At 38.0% G+C, this 16,735-nt stretch overlaps 1 protein-coding gene across 2 annotated transcripts in view; it reads right to left on the reverse strand.

The window, feature by feature from the left end:
• Positions 1-2,364: 2,364 nt before the first annotated feature.
• LOC140233466 (uncharacterized) overlaps positions 2,365-16,735 on the reverse strand; it is a 38,397-nt gene continuing 24,026 nt past the window's right edge. For both annotated transcript variants that reach the window (XM_072313596.1, XM_072313589.1), the window contains exons 14-19: positions 14,067-14,145; positions 11,755-12,703; positions 11,193-11,252; positions 8,917-10,347; positions 8,138-8,284; positions 2,365-7,551 (exon numbers count right to left, since the gene is read on the reverse strand). In XM_072313596.1, the coding sequence (XP_072169697.1) occupies positions 7,472-7,551; positions 8,138-8,284; positions 8,917-10,347; positions 11,193-11,252; positions 11,755-12,703; positions 14,067-14,145 (2,746 nt within the window). In that variant the 3' untranslated portion in view covers positions 2,365-7,471. The remainder of the gene's footprint in view (positions 7,552-8,137; positions 8,285-8,916; positions 10,348-11,192; positions 11,253-11,754; positions 12,704-14,066; positions 14,146-16,735) is intronic.

A 16,735-nucleotide genomic window follows, 5' to 3' on the forward strand; every position in this document is an offset into this window, starting at 1 on the left:
GTTTTTTGTGTGTTGTCCGTACGTAAACAGACAATGCATGCTGTAGTAGTAGTATGCTACAATGACAGCTGATGAAACTTAGTCTTGAATCAAGGTCAAAGATATTATTATTACCTTTTCTCACCTGGTATGTTTTGCAAAATTGATATTCCTTGTATTTGCTCATCAACATATTTTCAGGGTTTATCACATCAGTTGTCACCTGAAGATGTACGTGGTGAGGAGTGATGAACGGTTTCAAACTAAAGACCTGGCTTTTAGTGGACTACATTTTTCTATTATAGGTACGATTTTTCTTTTTTTTTTCAAATGATTTGGACTGACTGCCGAACACATATTGGTAATTATGCTAAATGCCTTTTTTACGAAAAAACAAACAAACAAAAACCACCTTACATTCATGATATTCAAGCATTGATTAGTAAGAACTGTACATGAAGGTAACTTAGGCCTAAAATTTTCCTTTCTCGATTACTGCGCAGATCACTAAACCCTTAAGTAAATATTTCAAATCGAGGCAATCAACAAAGAGTAATAAATTGTTACAAAAACATTGTAAATGCAAAACTAAATGTATGATAAAAATGTGACTGTTGGAATACCAGTGAATCAATGTAATGACATGGCAATGTGGATACCTCAAGTTAGCCTACATGGTCTCGCTCTACGGGGAGCGACCTCATTGAGTCACATATTCCTGCCCAATCTTTCGGCTACCATGTGAACGAAACATTTGCCTTGTTATCATTATCATTATTGTTGTTGTTGTTGTTGTTGTCATCATCGCCATTGCTGTTATTATTATTATCATTATTATCATTCATTTGACATTTGCAAGACAATACAAGTGAACGTTCAAACAACAGACAAACAAACAAAATAGGCATATAATACAAGGGTACAAAAAGTCAGGCTTTCCTCGATATGTTTCTTACATTGCTGGGCTGGAAAAAAGCAATCAAAATCAATACGGCCTTTGGGCCTTGCCAACCAAACTTGGAATAACACACACACACACACACACACAACCACAAATCAATATAAATATGCGTAATTTCAAATTTAGCATATACACATGAATTATTTTACATATAAAGTAGACAAATCACTATGGCGACTGGCGCTCCTCTGTCATCTTGTACTATCATCCTAACAAATCTATAAAGCATCTCGACAATGCCAGACAGCAAGCTTCACATGATTAACCACTATGATTAATCATATGATAATCACTATCTGTACACACAAGAGATATACAGGCCTACCTGTTTAATAGTTCAGATAACTTGTATGGGGACAGTGGGGATATTGTCAAATTGTGCACAGCCAAAGAGAAGGAAAATATTCTTCTGAGGAACTTCAAATCAGATGCAAAGCATTTATGGAAATGATGTGACTTTAAGCAATCATTTTCATGCCAAATTTGGGAAAATTTCCATACTGCAAAATATTCAAAGTTTACTGTACTTGCATGACATGACTCGACCCTGGAATAGGTTTGTTTTGTTTGTTTGTTCATTTTCCATCTGAGAAGATGGCTGAATAGCCCATATTCAGCTACGTTAAGCTGGTCTTCCATGGGGTCCAGTTGGATGTGAGATGGGACCACTTCACCGGGTTAAACACCCTGCTCTTTGCGATGAATGAATGTAGCGGGATCTTTTACGTGCAGGAGTTGTTACTCCCTCATACATGGGACCTCCATTTTATGTCCTATCCGAGGGACAGAGTGTTTTGCCTCTTGCTAGAGGGGACGGTATGCTTACACACAACATTGCTCAGTCCAGACTCGGGTTCGAACCCGGGCCGCGTGATCGTGAGGCAGACGTGCTACCGACTGAGCTAACTCACCGCCCTGGTCAACTTTAATGGAGAAGACAACTCATCATGATGACATACCACTTACATAAACTCATCTATAGACACAGACAGACACTAAATGCACCTCAGAACTTCGGCACACATAAAGACACTATACAATTACACACATCAATACCTACATACATACACATATACAGTCATAAATACATACTAACACATATATATTCATGAATCACAAGCTAGCAATACACCAGGTTACTGTAAAAGTTGATATTTTCACGCGACTAATTTTTTTGCACTCGGTCGGGTAAGAAGAGTTTCTCATGTTTTTAATTCTGCGGAATACAGACATCAACTACTGGAACATACTGCAAGCACAAATATTCGTGTGCTTTTATTTTCGCGTAAGTTTCGGATTGCGCAAAATGTGAGAAAATTTCAACAACGTGAAAATTTCCACTTTTACAGTAGTTAGCAAAGACGGACAAGTACGCAATGCGCGAACACACCATCACTATAAAACACACGTTCACAGTCGCTGTGCTGTTTTCTTCAAAATCTAAAAGGCAAGATTTTATTGGACTGTGAACATCCAAGTGTGTAACATCCACACAACAGAGATGAGAATAGTACAGGAATGAAAGTAACTATGTGACTATGATTCCCTATTCATATCGTCTTAATAAAACCCCACACATCCAATCTACATATATCTACACACAAGACATGGTTGGTTGTCTTCATATCTCTAGACACTTCCATCACACCAATGTCTAATTTACTACCTAGTCTACCATATTCCAACTTAATCTGCCAATCATATCAAACAATATTGATAATGCTCTCTTACAAGGAATGATTTAAGAATATTTGCAATGTTATCAAATTTCAAAACTTAAAAAGTTCATTTTTTTTTCCTTCTAATATTTCAATTGGTTTTGGTACAAAAAATATGCCTTCCACTGAAAGATACTTCTTTATGATCAGTCATTCCATTATTTGACATTGATGAATACTCTTCAGAGGAATAAATTCTTCTCTGTACATAGTATGGAATATATTATGTTCACATACATCATAAACACACATGTACACTTGAGTATATGATTCTATTTGTACAGCTTTACAACGCATTTAAAGGCATTATCTACACTGAACAAAACATTGCCTATATAGTAGACTTGCCAGCAGCTCGCCAGCATTTTCCAATCTAGAAAATTCAGGAAATTCCAAAAGTTTACATGCAGAAAGCACAGTGAGGGAAATGTACACAAATAATATTCATATATAAATTACAGTAATTCAAATTCATATATCAGCACATGCTAAAAAACACGCCAACATCAGCAACCTGCATAAAAAACCCCTCTTACACTACCTTCATTTCTGCTTCAAACCTGCAATTGCGAACTTTGATTTAAATCAACCAATTGTCAACTTTTCTACACACAAGTGCAATCTCTGTGAAAACACACTGCCACACAGATTTCCACGATGGGTTTTGTGATCGAATCCGCTCATTTTGTGAACGAGGATCATGCAGCAAAAACCTAAACGGCACCAACTTTCAAGCAACAGGTTTGAATTTTAAGCACTCTTTGGAAAATGCAGTCTATATTTGTCATGAACACAATAGCCTGCACTGGACATGAAATATGACAGGAAATGAAAGAAAAGAAATATCCTACCAAAAACGAAACTTAACAGAACAAAAACCAGAAGCAAAATATGATGTACAGCTCTCTTGTATGTCAGAACAGAGCAAGACACATATACATCTAGACAAGGGATACATTCGTTGGCATGTGGTATGTACAAATATTCTCCTGTAAGTCAATGCACTATATTCTCCACTAAAGATATATCTAACCATATTGATGTGGGACTGACAGCATACGACCAATCCACATTCACATAAAAAAAAAAGAATTAAAATTTTTTTTTTTTCAAATGTACTGAGACAATCTCAATTACTCCTCTATTGCGAAGGTGGCAACTCCACTATTGAGTTTCCCCATTTATGTCTAGCGTACTCTTGATCATCACACACTTTTGTTGTTAAGTTCCCTGAAGCACATCCTTCCATTCAAGCATCTCCTTAATTTAGAGTGTCTGAGCCAAATCCTGATTTTAAGGTGGAACAGCTAGCTGTCCAAGTTTATAAAGTATAACTTTTTTTTTTCCATATTTCCAGTCGACAAGTACAAATTCGTCAAGTTTACCCCCTTTTCCCAGGTCTAGCATTCATGCATCTTCAAGCTATCACAAAAACATCATATCAACAAGTAAAAGCAATTTAATTACACTTGATTGGACCCTTGTGAACATAAACGAGTTCTTATATGACTATGCAAAAAAAAAAAAAAAAAAAAAAAAAAAAAAAACAATAAAGCACACTCTAGAAAGGCAGGAAAACCCTTTTGTGCATAAAAGTGTTTTTCACGAGTCAGACAAAATTGTTTCATGATTACTCTAAGACTACTAGGATTTCCACTGAGATACATGCTGAATAGAGAATACAAATTAGTGATCACTTTAAGAAAAATGATCATGACACTTTGGGATAAAGAATTGCAGACCATTCTCCTTGTAGCACCAAAATATCTTTCTGGTTAAAATATTTGATGCTTGATTGAGTGATAGAAAAAAAACAACAACAACCCAACAACATATATTGTCTTGATAGTACCACATTTAATCTGTTGACTAGATCTTTTTGTTTTTTAGAAGGACAAAGCTTGTACATTCTAATCTTTATGAAAAGAATGCAAGATGACCAAGAATTCATTGTTGCACGCCAAGTGATAAAGCATATCAAGAATACACCTAAATAGTTCACAAATGTTATAAATCCAGACGACAACACAAACATAGGCCTGCAGCACACTGGGTGGCAGGGATTCATGTCTCCCCTAGACGCACTCGTAACTCCATAACTCCTCATTACAACTCGTGACCATGGAATCACCAACAATGGTGCATCCCTGATTCACGGTGCTGTAACATCGGTAGCAAAACACACATCATTAGTGCCTTCCATAATTTTAGGTGCTGAGAATACACCAAGTGTGCATATTTCATTTTATCTTCTTATTTTTTGGCACAAGTTTGAGGCACTTGGCTAATATCACATGTGGTTGTACTTGGTACATCATTTATTTCATTCTCTCTCTTTCCTTTTACATCTAGAGGGAACACAAACACACAGCATGAAGAAAAAAAAACTAGCTGTCAACAAAACCCTCTGTTTTCTCTCAACGCCACTGAGTGGAAACTTTCAGCTGAAATAATGGAAGCACTCACATACTCTCTCCTCACAAATGCAAGGAATAGGGCTACAACCCCATGGGTGGCATTAACAGCAAGTTGAAGAGGGAAGATGTACATCAGACACATGTTGCATGAAAGATAGGCACTGTCGCCTCCCTCCCATTTTCACTTCACTGGCAAGCCAACTCCCATTACTCATCAAAGTACAAGGGACTAAGCGCATACTGTCTATACACACATCAATGTTTCAATTAGCATGATACTGAGCAAGGGACATAACGCCAATGGCATTAACTAGATCTTCGGCGGCTGGATCACACAAGTCTGTAAAATACAATTACTTTGGCTTGTGAGCGAAAAAAATGGTTTAACAAAAAAATGGACAAATTATCAGCATGTTATATTCTGTCAATCTCCTCATGCAGTTTTGCATACTGTGAAACCAGACATTTTTGCACGCATTTTAATTTTGTGAGAGCGAAGATTCACAACATATAAATACATTTGAAAGTTCTTGTCTACACTGTATGAAATGAATGCCAAAGACAATTCTCAAAAATTTTATGCCGTGAAATAGGCAGTTGGTTTCAAATTGCGAAAATTTCATGCCGTATTTCAGGTTTTACAGTTAATATACACACATGCATATGCACTTGATTCAACTCATCAAAGGTGAGAGTTGGGATTACAAAGAAAATTAATTCTATCTAAATCATTTCATTTTTCCTTTAAAAAAAAAAAAAAAAACCTCAGTGTTTTCATCATGCCAAATATTTGAGAAGTTAAAATCTTGAAGTTTAAAGACTTCTACAACCCATCCAAATTCGGCTTCTGTTGATTATTCATTGGCATGAAAGTAGCAAGAAATGAGTACTTGCTAAAAATGATCCGATACGTCAAAATACTCCATGTCTGGTATTGTTCTCCATGTGACTAAAATCAGCTGACCAGCGACTCTAAAGGACCATGTATGAGATTTCATACTTGCATGTGGTTGCCATGTACTCAATCCAATGGGGAAAAAGCAGTGTGTCATCCCACTGCCGAATTAATAGCACCAATCTACGGAGGGGGGAGGGGAATTCAAAAAGAGCCAATTGAAAAAAAAAAAAAGAATTATCAGGTTAAACATTCAGCAGCATGATGGAATACATACATTTGTAGAAATTTACCCCAGTCTCCAGACGCTATGAAAACAAGGGATGCTACAGAATGAAAATAAGGCTACTGTAAAACCAGAAATGATTGCACGCATTATAATTTTGCAAATTTCAGGAAGAGCCAAGATTCACGAAATTAAAATGCACATGAAAGTTCTTGTCTACACCATATGCATTGAATGCCAGTGACAATTTGAGAAAATTTCATGCTGCAAAGATATCTTTCTTTACAGTTTTGGGAACTGCTACTGCCATGGTTGAACAGATAATTTTCAGCAAATTTTTTCACAATTTTTTTTTTCACACTGATTGATCATTTAAGAGGATTTAAGCTCATCACTAATTACAAGGTTATCTAGACCAACAAGATGTGTTGAAGATATTAAAAAAAATAAATAAATTCTCCTTTGTTCAAAATAAGCTTTCAATTCCGAATGTTAATCTTCTTCTCTTTTTTTATGTTATATTAACAGATGTTGCCTGCTGTTTTTTTTTGTCACAGAAGTATGACAGAAATGTGCAACTTTCCATCTGTGATTTTGTAATTGTCTTCCAAAGGTTTGCATGGCCTCGAATGTAAATACATGCATACTACTCATCAGCAGATCATATCTGTAGATTATCATTACATGACACTCAGCAAACATACATGCACTTGTTTTCCCTTTGCTGGAAGAGTAAAGGTCTTCACAAACATTTCTTTTTTTCTTTTGCCTGCAAAAGAGGCCAAACCTTCATTCTACACTGATATGGAAAGCTTTGCTTTACAAATACATAAAGGCAAGCATGTCCTAAGCTCCCGAGCAAATCATAAGACTTTTTGGTCACCTAGTAGAAAATATTCTGACCTACTGCACAATGTCCACTCATCGATATTTGTGAACTAGTGAAATTTTGGGACACATTGGACACAACAATATGAGAACTGTCTTTTAGGTGAGTGCTGGCAAGGCATATACTGATATTTATTCAGCTTACAATGGGTTAAAGAAACAAACCAGATCTTCCTATCCCCTCCACAGTTTTTTTCAGTACACTGGTCAGCTCCCTGTCATCTTCCAGCAGTTAACACAACACCAACTCCTTCATAAGATTGATGTGACTTTGTCGATGAAAATGACCACACTTAATACTGACGGTAAATTATTTGACAACCCTGCATATTATATTAACCATTCGACACAAGTGACTGGCATGGCTGGATGATGACTGGCCAAGTGCTATGAGCCCCCGGTGTCCACTTTCTCTGAAGTGTGCGAGATGCAATGACCCATGGCGACACCAGCCATTGTTTGAGCAGCTAAATGTTAGAGAAGAAAAAAAACAACAACAACAACACAAAGATTAATACATATTTATCACTCATTTCCCATCACGGTGCACAAATGGTTTGTAACTGTGAAGAGCATGACAAAGTCTAACATTTGCTTTCTCAACCTGAAGATGGATAATTGAAAATGCAGCTGTCATTGAAAGTTTTTTCCTTACTTCAAATCTGTTTTCTCTTACTCTAATCCTAAGATGCACCATCTGAATAATTAATGCGATCATCGGTATGGGAAAATTTGTTTCCCCTCATACAAAATGATTTCAAATATATATAGTAAGAGCTGCATCTTTAGTAGAGCCATAGCCCTTCAAACTCATGTGGCTAACTTGTGATCAGTAAGGCAGTGTGTGTGATGTGCATGATGCAGTTTCATCGCTTGAATTTCTGACATACTGCAACTTTTCCGTCCACATCATTAGATGTACCAGGAAAATACAAGAGAACGACTCATATACACGCAATAACCGTTGCTCACCATCTTCAGAGTCTGTCACTTTTATAAGCTCTAGAATTCTTTGTCAATTACAAACTTAAAGGACATTACAAGGCTAAATACCTTCTCTCTCCTTCTTGCGAAATTTTTTCCTCCTCCGGTCAATGCTGGCCACTTCCTGTTTGAGTTGTAGGTACACATTGCGAAGTTCAGTCAGCTGCCGTTGGATGATGGCGATACGTTCTTCTGGGTCTTTCACGTTGGACAGATCTAAAAACAGGGGAAAAAATGTGGCACAGATATGGCTGAGATTCACCACTGAACAGAACTACAATCATCACTAACGTGCCCCTAAAAGTATTGCATTATGAAATCTAATTACAATGTATGATAATCATCCTACATGTATCACCCTTCTACGAACACGAAACAGGGAAACACATTCCTGACATTATGGAGGATAAATGCTAAACATGCTAAATCATTGCTGCTACAACATGTCATCATGCAACAAGAAGTTTTAAAAGCGCAATTTTCAAGTAACTGAAGATGTGTGATTATATCCCAGGTTGAAGTATGAGTCATATTGATTTTATGTTGGACCTTTTACAAGGACACAAAGCAGTCATAAACTGATATATAATACAAGCACAGGTAAGAATTTACCCAGAACAGCACACTTTGATTGGTCAGATAATTCATATGACATTATCACGATAGTAGACTAACAGCTGGCAGAGGTGTTGGTAAATTATCCAAGATTTGTATATGACGCAATGTCTTTATCTCACTGAATAGTTTCACAAGAGCAAACACTGACATGTGACCAAAATTATTTCTTGTGGTAGCACAAATTCTCTTTCCATCTGTGAGAAATGGACTTTTAGACTATGGGCACTTACCGACAAGGAAGTTCCATCGAGGCTGCCTCTGTCCCTGAGGTGTAGTGCCATCAGCCACCCTGCCTGGAGGTAAGTTTCCTGCATGATTCCTCATGGACAGCTGATGTTTGGACAGACTGGCGGTCAGTCGGCTCTCTGAGCGGCTCTCGTCAGTGTCACTGCTGTTGTTGTTGCCATGCTCCTTGGTAGAATGGCGCCTTTCGGAGACGGAGGAACGCCGCCTCCTGCTGTGTTTCCTGCGCTTTTTTCCTTGGTCAGACTCGGACAAGCCCCTCCGCCTTTTCTTTGGAGATGTGTGGTGTGACTCTGACTTTGTGCACTCTTTCTTTTGGACATTGTTAGGAAAGCTAGAGTTCATTGCTGGTGTGGGGACACTTTCTGCTTTGGGTGGCTCTCTTTCGTCGACACTGGCTACCTCAATGAGGGCATCACTGTCACTCTTGGTACTGCTCTGCTCTTCCATCTTGATATGGACGTCTTCTTCTTGAGATGGTGATGACGGCATTTTGGGAGAACTCTCTGGGGTGGTGGGTGGTGTCGTCATAAACGATTTACTGGTTCCTGGGAGAGACTTGTCTTCCACAGAGCTGCTACCAAAATCACTGTCTGCATTTTCAGTTTTAGCATCTTGTTCAGTAATCTTTTTGCCGTCCTTTTCACTTTTCCTTCTCTCCACCTTTGCATATTTCTTCTTGGGTTCAGATAAGTCTGGGTCTTCTTGTTTCACCTGAGCCTCTGTATCAGTGTCAGCTTTGCTTCTCTTCCTGCTGTCAACGCTCCGCCTTCCTTTCTTTCGCCCCTTTTTCTTTTCGTTTGGCTTTTCAACATCAGAAGCAGAGTCTTTGCTCTCCTGCTTGAGCTCCTCCAACTTTTCTTTCACCTCTGTTTCCACTGGGACCTGCCTCTCTAAGACAGGTGTGTCATCCATCTTCTCTTTCTCCTCCTGTTTGTCACTGTCATCCTCTGGCTCATCTTTGCTGACAACCCTGTCTTCCGTGAATACCTCCGATGTAGAATCACGCCGAGAATCTTTACTCCCATCCCTCGACCTTTCCAAAGACTTTCTCAGCCGGATTTTGGATTCCTTCTTACCTTTCGATTTGCCAGCGTCCTTCTCTTCTGATACCTTTCCAACCTCTTCCACCTTGGGCGCTTCTGAATTTTCATCGGCAACCACATCCTCCGACGCCTCCGGTCCCACCTGGGCTGTAAGTGTTGGGGGGCCGTCGTCAACATCCTCATCAAAGTTTGGCTTCTCATCCTTAATTTTGGTCAGGGTGGATGCATGTTCTTCATTCTTGGATGTGTCACTGTCCTCATTGACTTCCTCCTCTTGCAGGGCAGAGTCCTTCACCGACAAATCTTCACTTTCCTGAGTAGACTGTTGGCTCTCTGATTGTGCATCACCTTCGTCAACCTCACTTTCGGATTCTAAAATGGTGGGTTAAGAAAAAAAGAAAAGGTGTTGATTCACACACACACAAAAAAAGAAGAAGAAAATTGCAGTTAAAAGGGTACAGTGAATGAACATTACATGAGATTAAAAAAAACAACAACAAACATTTTCATAATTACTTGAAAAATATGGTCAACAAATAAAAGGAAACAAATGATGAGAATCAACCTTTAATCACAGACGATAAACAAAGTATTTTACAATACCAGTGTCAGTAACATATTCAGCTTATTTGAATGGCGCTTGGAATCACCAAAGCCAGTTGACTAAGCTCCAGGATTCAAGGAAAATGAATAACAAGCACTTTTCAAATCACTGAGTTTGTAATAATATATGTTACACACAATTACGGATATTTGATCGCTCAATGAACAATCATTGAATAACTGTTGTTGACCATGCATGATAAAACACACTTTGGGCAGAAAAACATTGAAGTTGCATGAATGCACAACTACATGTATGTATGTGTGTATCTATAATATCAAAATACACACACACACACACACACATATTCACATACAAGTTTATAATTGCATTGCACATATCCACTTCAGAATGTCAAGCGAGATATGTAAGTACACTGTTGTACACTCAGCCCTGGGTCCTGTTTTATGAAGAGTTATAATTGATTATATAGTTGGTTTCTATCAGAGGTCTATGGCAGCCTGTGTGGTAAGGGAATTTACAATCGATTACATCTTTCTATAAAACGGGACCCCGTACTTGTAATTTTGTGTTTTGTTTTGCTCTCCTGCTATATTGTAGACTTGATACATTTGACCAATAGGAGACAGCAATAGAACATAGAGGAACTCACCATCTTGTGTTTCTCGCCTGAACTCACTCCCTCTGGATAACCTTTTCGGCCGAGATTGAACTGAAAGGGGGGGGGGGGGAGGGGAATAATTGTCAATTAGAATCTCTGATATTGGACAGCAAGTAACAATCACAGGAACTACAATGCAATTCCAAAATAAGTCTTTAAAAAATAATGGCACAGAACAAAGGTGAAGCACAATGAACAATGGTGACCACTGTGGAGAGGCAAAGCATTCAATGCATTTTTCAAATACATCAATTAGTAATCAAGTTTTCCCTGAGCTTATGGTATTAGAACAAAGACGTCCATAATTTGGGCTGTGTTCTTCTATTTCTTGGAAAAATATAATTTACTATTGATTCATCTATGTTTTGTGCTTGTGCTTGTTTTTCCAAAACCTTTAGTGAAAAGTACAGTATTTGCAATTATTGACACATGATTCAAAGCTTGATAAACATCCTCTAGTCTAGAACAAAAAAAAAAAAATGAAAGCATACAAAAACTCAACATAAAACTGACCAATCCAACGAGATGAGTAGTGAACAAACCGGTCACTTACCATTTAGACCACCAGCGAAGGGAGACTCTGTCAAGCTTTTCCGATCTGACCTCATAGACCTCTGAGAGAAGATGGGTGCAGGAGACGTCGCCTTGCCCCTCCCTGACGACGATGATGATACCTTGGGAGAAGCCTGCTGCTGGATGGGAGACCCCTTGCTGCCCACAGAAGGTCGTCCTCTCTTGGAGTTGGGCGTCCTCTTGGTTTCCTTTCCAGTTTTCTCCTTCTCCTTCTCTGCCTCTTTAGCCTTCTCAGCCAGCTCCTTCTCTCGTTTCTCCTGCTCTTGCCGTTCTTTCTCCTTCTTCTCCAACTCTAGTTTGTCTCGCTTGTCCTTCTCTTGTTTTTCCTTCTTTTCCTTCTCCAACTTCTCTTTCCGTTCCCTCTCTAATCTTTCCTTCTCAAGCTTTTCTTCCTTCTCCCTCTCCTGCTTTTCCTTGAGGTCTTTTTCAAGCTTTTCTCTCCTTTCCCTTTCTAGTTTTTCTTTCCTTTCCTTTTCTTGCTTCTCCTTCCTGTCTCTGTCTTGCTTTTCTTTGCGTTCCTTTTCTAATCGTTCTTTCTCCAACCTTTCTTTTCTTTCTTTTTCTTTCATTTCTCTCTCAAGCCTTTCTTTTTCCTGTCTTTCCTTTTCAGCCTTTTCTTTCTGCAGACGTTCTTTCTCCTGCTTCTCCTTCAACTCTTTTTGTAGCCGTGCTTGTTTTTCTTTTTCTTCCCTTTCTTTTCTCTCTGCTTCTTCTTTTTCTTTCCGCTCCTGCTCCTCCTTTTCTCTCCTTTCCAATTCCTTCTTTGATTTCTCTTTATCGCTTTTGCCCTTTGGGGTAACTTTCTTCTTCTTCTTTTCAGCAGACCCTACAATTCGGTTCTTCTTGACAGCCTCATCATATCTATTGTTCCAGCCAGTATAGTGAACAGTGAACACATGATCTTTCCCCTTCAGTTCAATGTCCACAACCTAGTATGGATTCAAAACAAACAGAACAGAGGATTAGTGGCACCATGCAAGCTTCCCCTCTATACTGGGGGAGGAAGAAACAAAACAAAGTTGATGTGACATCACTACACATGGCAATCTCTTTGTCACCTTTTGATTTCTCAAATTTTCAAATAATTAATGTGAAGTGAGTATTAATATTTCTGTACTGATCTGTTTATCTCTGAGAGGAAGGACATTGCAGCGATGACTTAGCCATACCAAACATGATACATTTGTAAATGTCAAACTTCTACTGTTAAATGGTGAAAGCAACCATCTAGACCCAACTCCTATACTGTGCTCAGGCTCCTGCATCGACAAACTTACTCTACTTATAAAACGAGTAGAGTCAACTCCGTGTAAGGCGACTGCACATATGTTGAATATTTGGCAAAGTTGATAAAAATAAAAGGTCCTAATTTATGCGTATTATTCCTCTGTGCATGTCAAGTCGCATATCGCCTAAGTCAGTGCTGTCAAGATTGCTTTACATGGAGTTGACTGTACTATGCATTATCCTAAGTCAAGATTATACCAGTCAGTGTCTAAACTCTCATTTTGCACATTACTCTAAGTCAAGATTATTCCAGTTAGTGTCTAAACTCTCATCTTGGCATTAACAAATAATTTTGGAGACTGGATTTTGGCAAGCAATTAAGTTACAGTTCGACCTCGATTATCCAGCCATGTTGGGACCGGCGCTCATCCGGATAAGCGAATTGGCCTGATATGGGAGACACAATGTTAATGTATATAGCTGCCGTCCCAGTGCACTGGCAGCTAGGCAGGTAGCGTACCCCGCAATGGTGGTGTAATCTATGCTAGCCTGCACAAAATTGTAGTCCCTTCTTCACAAATTTGTTATGAAATTATTGAAATAAATCCATGAAGGTCACTGTTTTTTCTCAATTTTTGGATGAAAAAAAAAAGTCCTTCACTGCGTGAACGCGTCAGGATAATAGAGATTTCCGGATAAAAGGAGGCCGGATAACCGAGGTCGAACTGTACTCGATAAATAAACTTGATTCATTTATCATTTTTTCTCTAACAGCTTGCTCTAGTTATGATGTAAAAGTTGCTTGAGATCCACAATTTGCCTCTTTTAGACAAATATTATGAAACTCAGATGAAAATGATGCTAACACCTCATGTTTCAATATCACAAAGTTTCATACACACTGTTTTTAAGCACTCTTTCAATCACCCCCCCCCCCCCACAACTTCATAAAAATAGCAAACACAAAAATTTGGATAAATCTACAGTGCTTGGTCTATGTATGTATCATTATGTCTGCAAATATCAGCAACCACCTTTGTTTTGTTAAAAAGTTGTGATTCTTACCTTTGCTTCATAAATTTTCTCTGTTCTTCCTCTTCCATACTGCACAAGGACTCTTTCACCAACGTCAAATCCAGCATCACTGAACATAGGGAGAGGAAAGATATGAACACTGTCAGCAACACACAAAATCATCCTTCATTACTCTGAGACACCTTGAAGTTTCCAAGTAAATTTTAATTTCAACGTTAAATAACTGTAATGCCAACATGACAACTTGCTAATGTTGCTCAATGTTAACAGCACAGCACACATCAATTTAAAAGAGAAGCTGAAGCCTAATCCTAGTAATGCACAAAAATATCATACCAATCACCTGTATGCATACGAGCCCGTATCATATGCCGAATAGGGCTGGTACCAGTCATATTAGTTCATTCCCTTGGGTCACAATCAAGGACAGATCACTTCAGTTGGCATTTATTTTGGTGTTTCTATATCTACGGCTGTAGCTGATTACGGAATAAAAGCCTTTGCAAATCTTGACCAGACATTTCCCCACTGCACAGTTTATCTCTCATAAATCCACCAGTAAATACTGGTGGGTATTCCAGTCTCAGATAGCAGTGTATAAAGGTCATCAGAAGAGAGCGTACAAATCCTTGATGACAACACATGCACATGCTGATCTCCATATTATCTCTGAATGCTGCTTGAATTGTTTACACATACGTACGTAACTGGGACCAAAGCTGAAGATTCAAATGGTCAGTGGGATCACTGAGAGGTAATCCATGGCAGTGTCTTTAAATTTAGTTTTGCCAATTTTGCACGTAAACATGTACATTACATATACAGCAAAACTTCACAGTGTAACATCCTATCATGAAATTATGACAAACAAACTGAGTATGTAGGATATATGTGACCAGTCGCGTCAATAGGGGCCACAAGCATACCTGCCAACATTTCAAGATGAAATATCTTACTCATGGATTGCAAAAATCTTATTTTCTATGCAAACTGGAGTTGAAAATCTTACTTGCGGTCAAATCTTCAGAAAATACACATGAAAGATATATCTAAATATTTTTTAAAAATCTGATTTCTCTGACAGAAAATCCGATTTTGCTATCTTTAATGTAAAAAATCTTACTGAATCTGATAAAATCTTACTAGTTGGCAAGTATGCACAAGTCACCGGTACCATACCCACGAAAAACCAGGCTTTCATCAAGAAACCAAAACAGAGTCAAAATTTGAATTTCTGGCTTATTGAAATCTCTAAAGTTTTGTCTATTATTAGCTGAAATTTCAAAATATTATGTTTACTAAAAGAGTGTGATATATTCAAACTTTTAAAGGTATTTTATGGCTTGTGCATTTTGGTTTCATTGCTTGAGTGAGGGCTTTGTGCTGTGAGTGAATAAGCTCTGCTACTAGCAACTGCTCTATGCAGACTGGCTGGTGATGGCATTTCTCACTGAAATTGTTCATTGTCTAAGTTCAAGGTAAAGATATGATTGATGGTAAACTTCAGTGATAAATGATTCTTTTCAAAAAGATTTATGGACTTCAGCACCGCAGAAGCAAACAATAGCTAGCATCTGCCCTGGGGGCTGACCAGATTTGATCTCTGTACAATAGCCGGAAACATGCTGAACAATAAGTCCTTTTCAAAGTAGCTATTCATAGATCATTCTTGCTCAATACTTCTTAAAGGGGCTGTACAGTACTGGTTGAGGTGGGGATTCATGTTTTGAACATTTCTAAGTGAGATAATGAGAAACCTCTTATGAAATATGAAAGAGCATGTAATTTTAAGAAGGATTCAATGTTTACTCGATGAAAATTGTTTTTCAAATGGCTGAGATATCCAAAAAAGTGATAATAATAAAAGACTACAGGCCATGCCTTTAATTAGGATCTCTTTGTTTCGGCTTGTTTTTGGCTATCTCAGCCATTTCAAAACCAATTTTCATCAAATAAACTTTTGATACCCCTTAGAATTGCATGTTCTCTGACATCTCATAGAGTGGTTTCTGAATATCTCGCAAAACATTAAGAGCTAAATCCTCACCTCGACCAGAACTGTACACACCCTTTAAGATCAATTAATAAGATATGTTCTTTTCCCTCTTTAAATTCATAGATGCAGTAGTATGAAAGCGTGGAAAATCTAGTACTTAACATTTTTGCTGAAAATCCTAAAAGTAGCCAGCACTATCTACATGCTCACACTGCTTCTGTTATGATGATTAGGTACAGCCACTCTTTAGGCAATAAAAGCTGGCAGTGACATAAAAATCAACAGCGTTTTGAAATATAGAGAGATTGTCACTATTCAATTAGCACTTCACAAGCACACAGTGCTAAGTCTTTAGCCTTTAAAATAGAAATGTGACATTTTTTGCTACTGTTTTATTTCATTTTTTGAATAACGTTGATAAATAATGACAAATTAATTAGAGATGTGATGAAGGAGGATTCTGTGGTACCCTACTGCTGAAAGATGACATGAAGAAGTTTCATTTGCCAAAATTTGCAGAGTACAATCTGCCTCATCTGTCTCAAACAATCATTACTCCTCAGTCTGAAGTTATCTTTGCCACCTATCTGGTTGTCTAATTTGTCTTTTTGATTGTCTAGTGTGAAATTTGTGTTTGCACTTCATTCATAATTCTGCATAAAATATCTTTGATATTCAAGAAAATAAATAAACGGATATAAAA

The sequence above is a fragment of the Diadema setosum genome, chromosome 1 (assembly GCF_964275005.1).
Source record: "Diadema setosum chromosome 1, eeDiaSeto1, whole genome shotgun sequence".
NCBI lineage: Eukaryota > Metazoa > Echinodermata > Echinoidea > Diadematoida > Diadematidae > Diadema > Diadema setosum.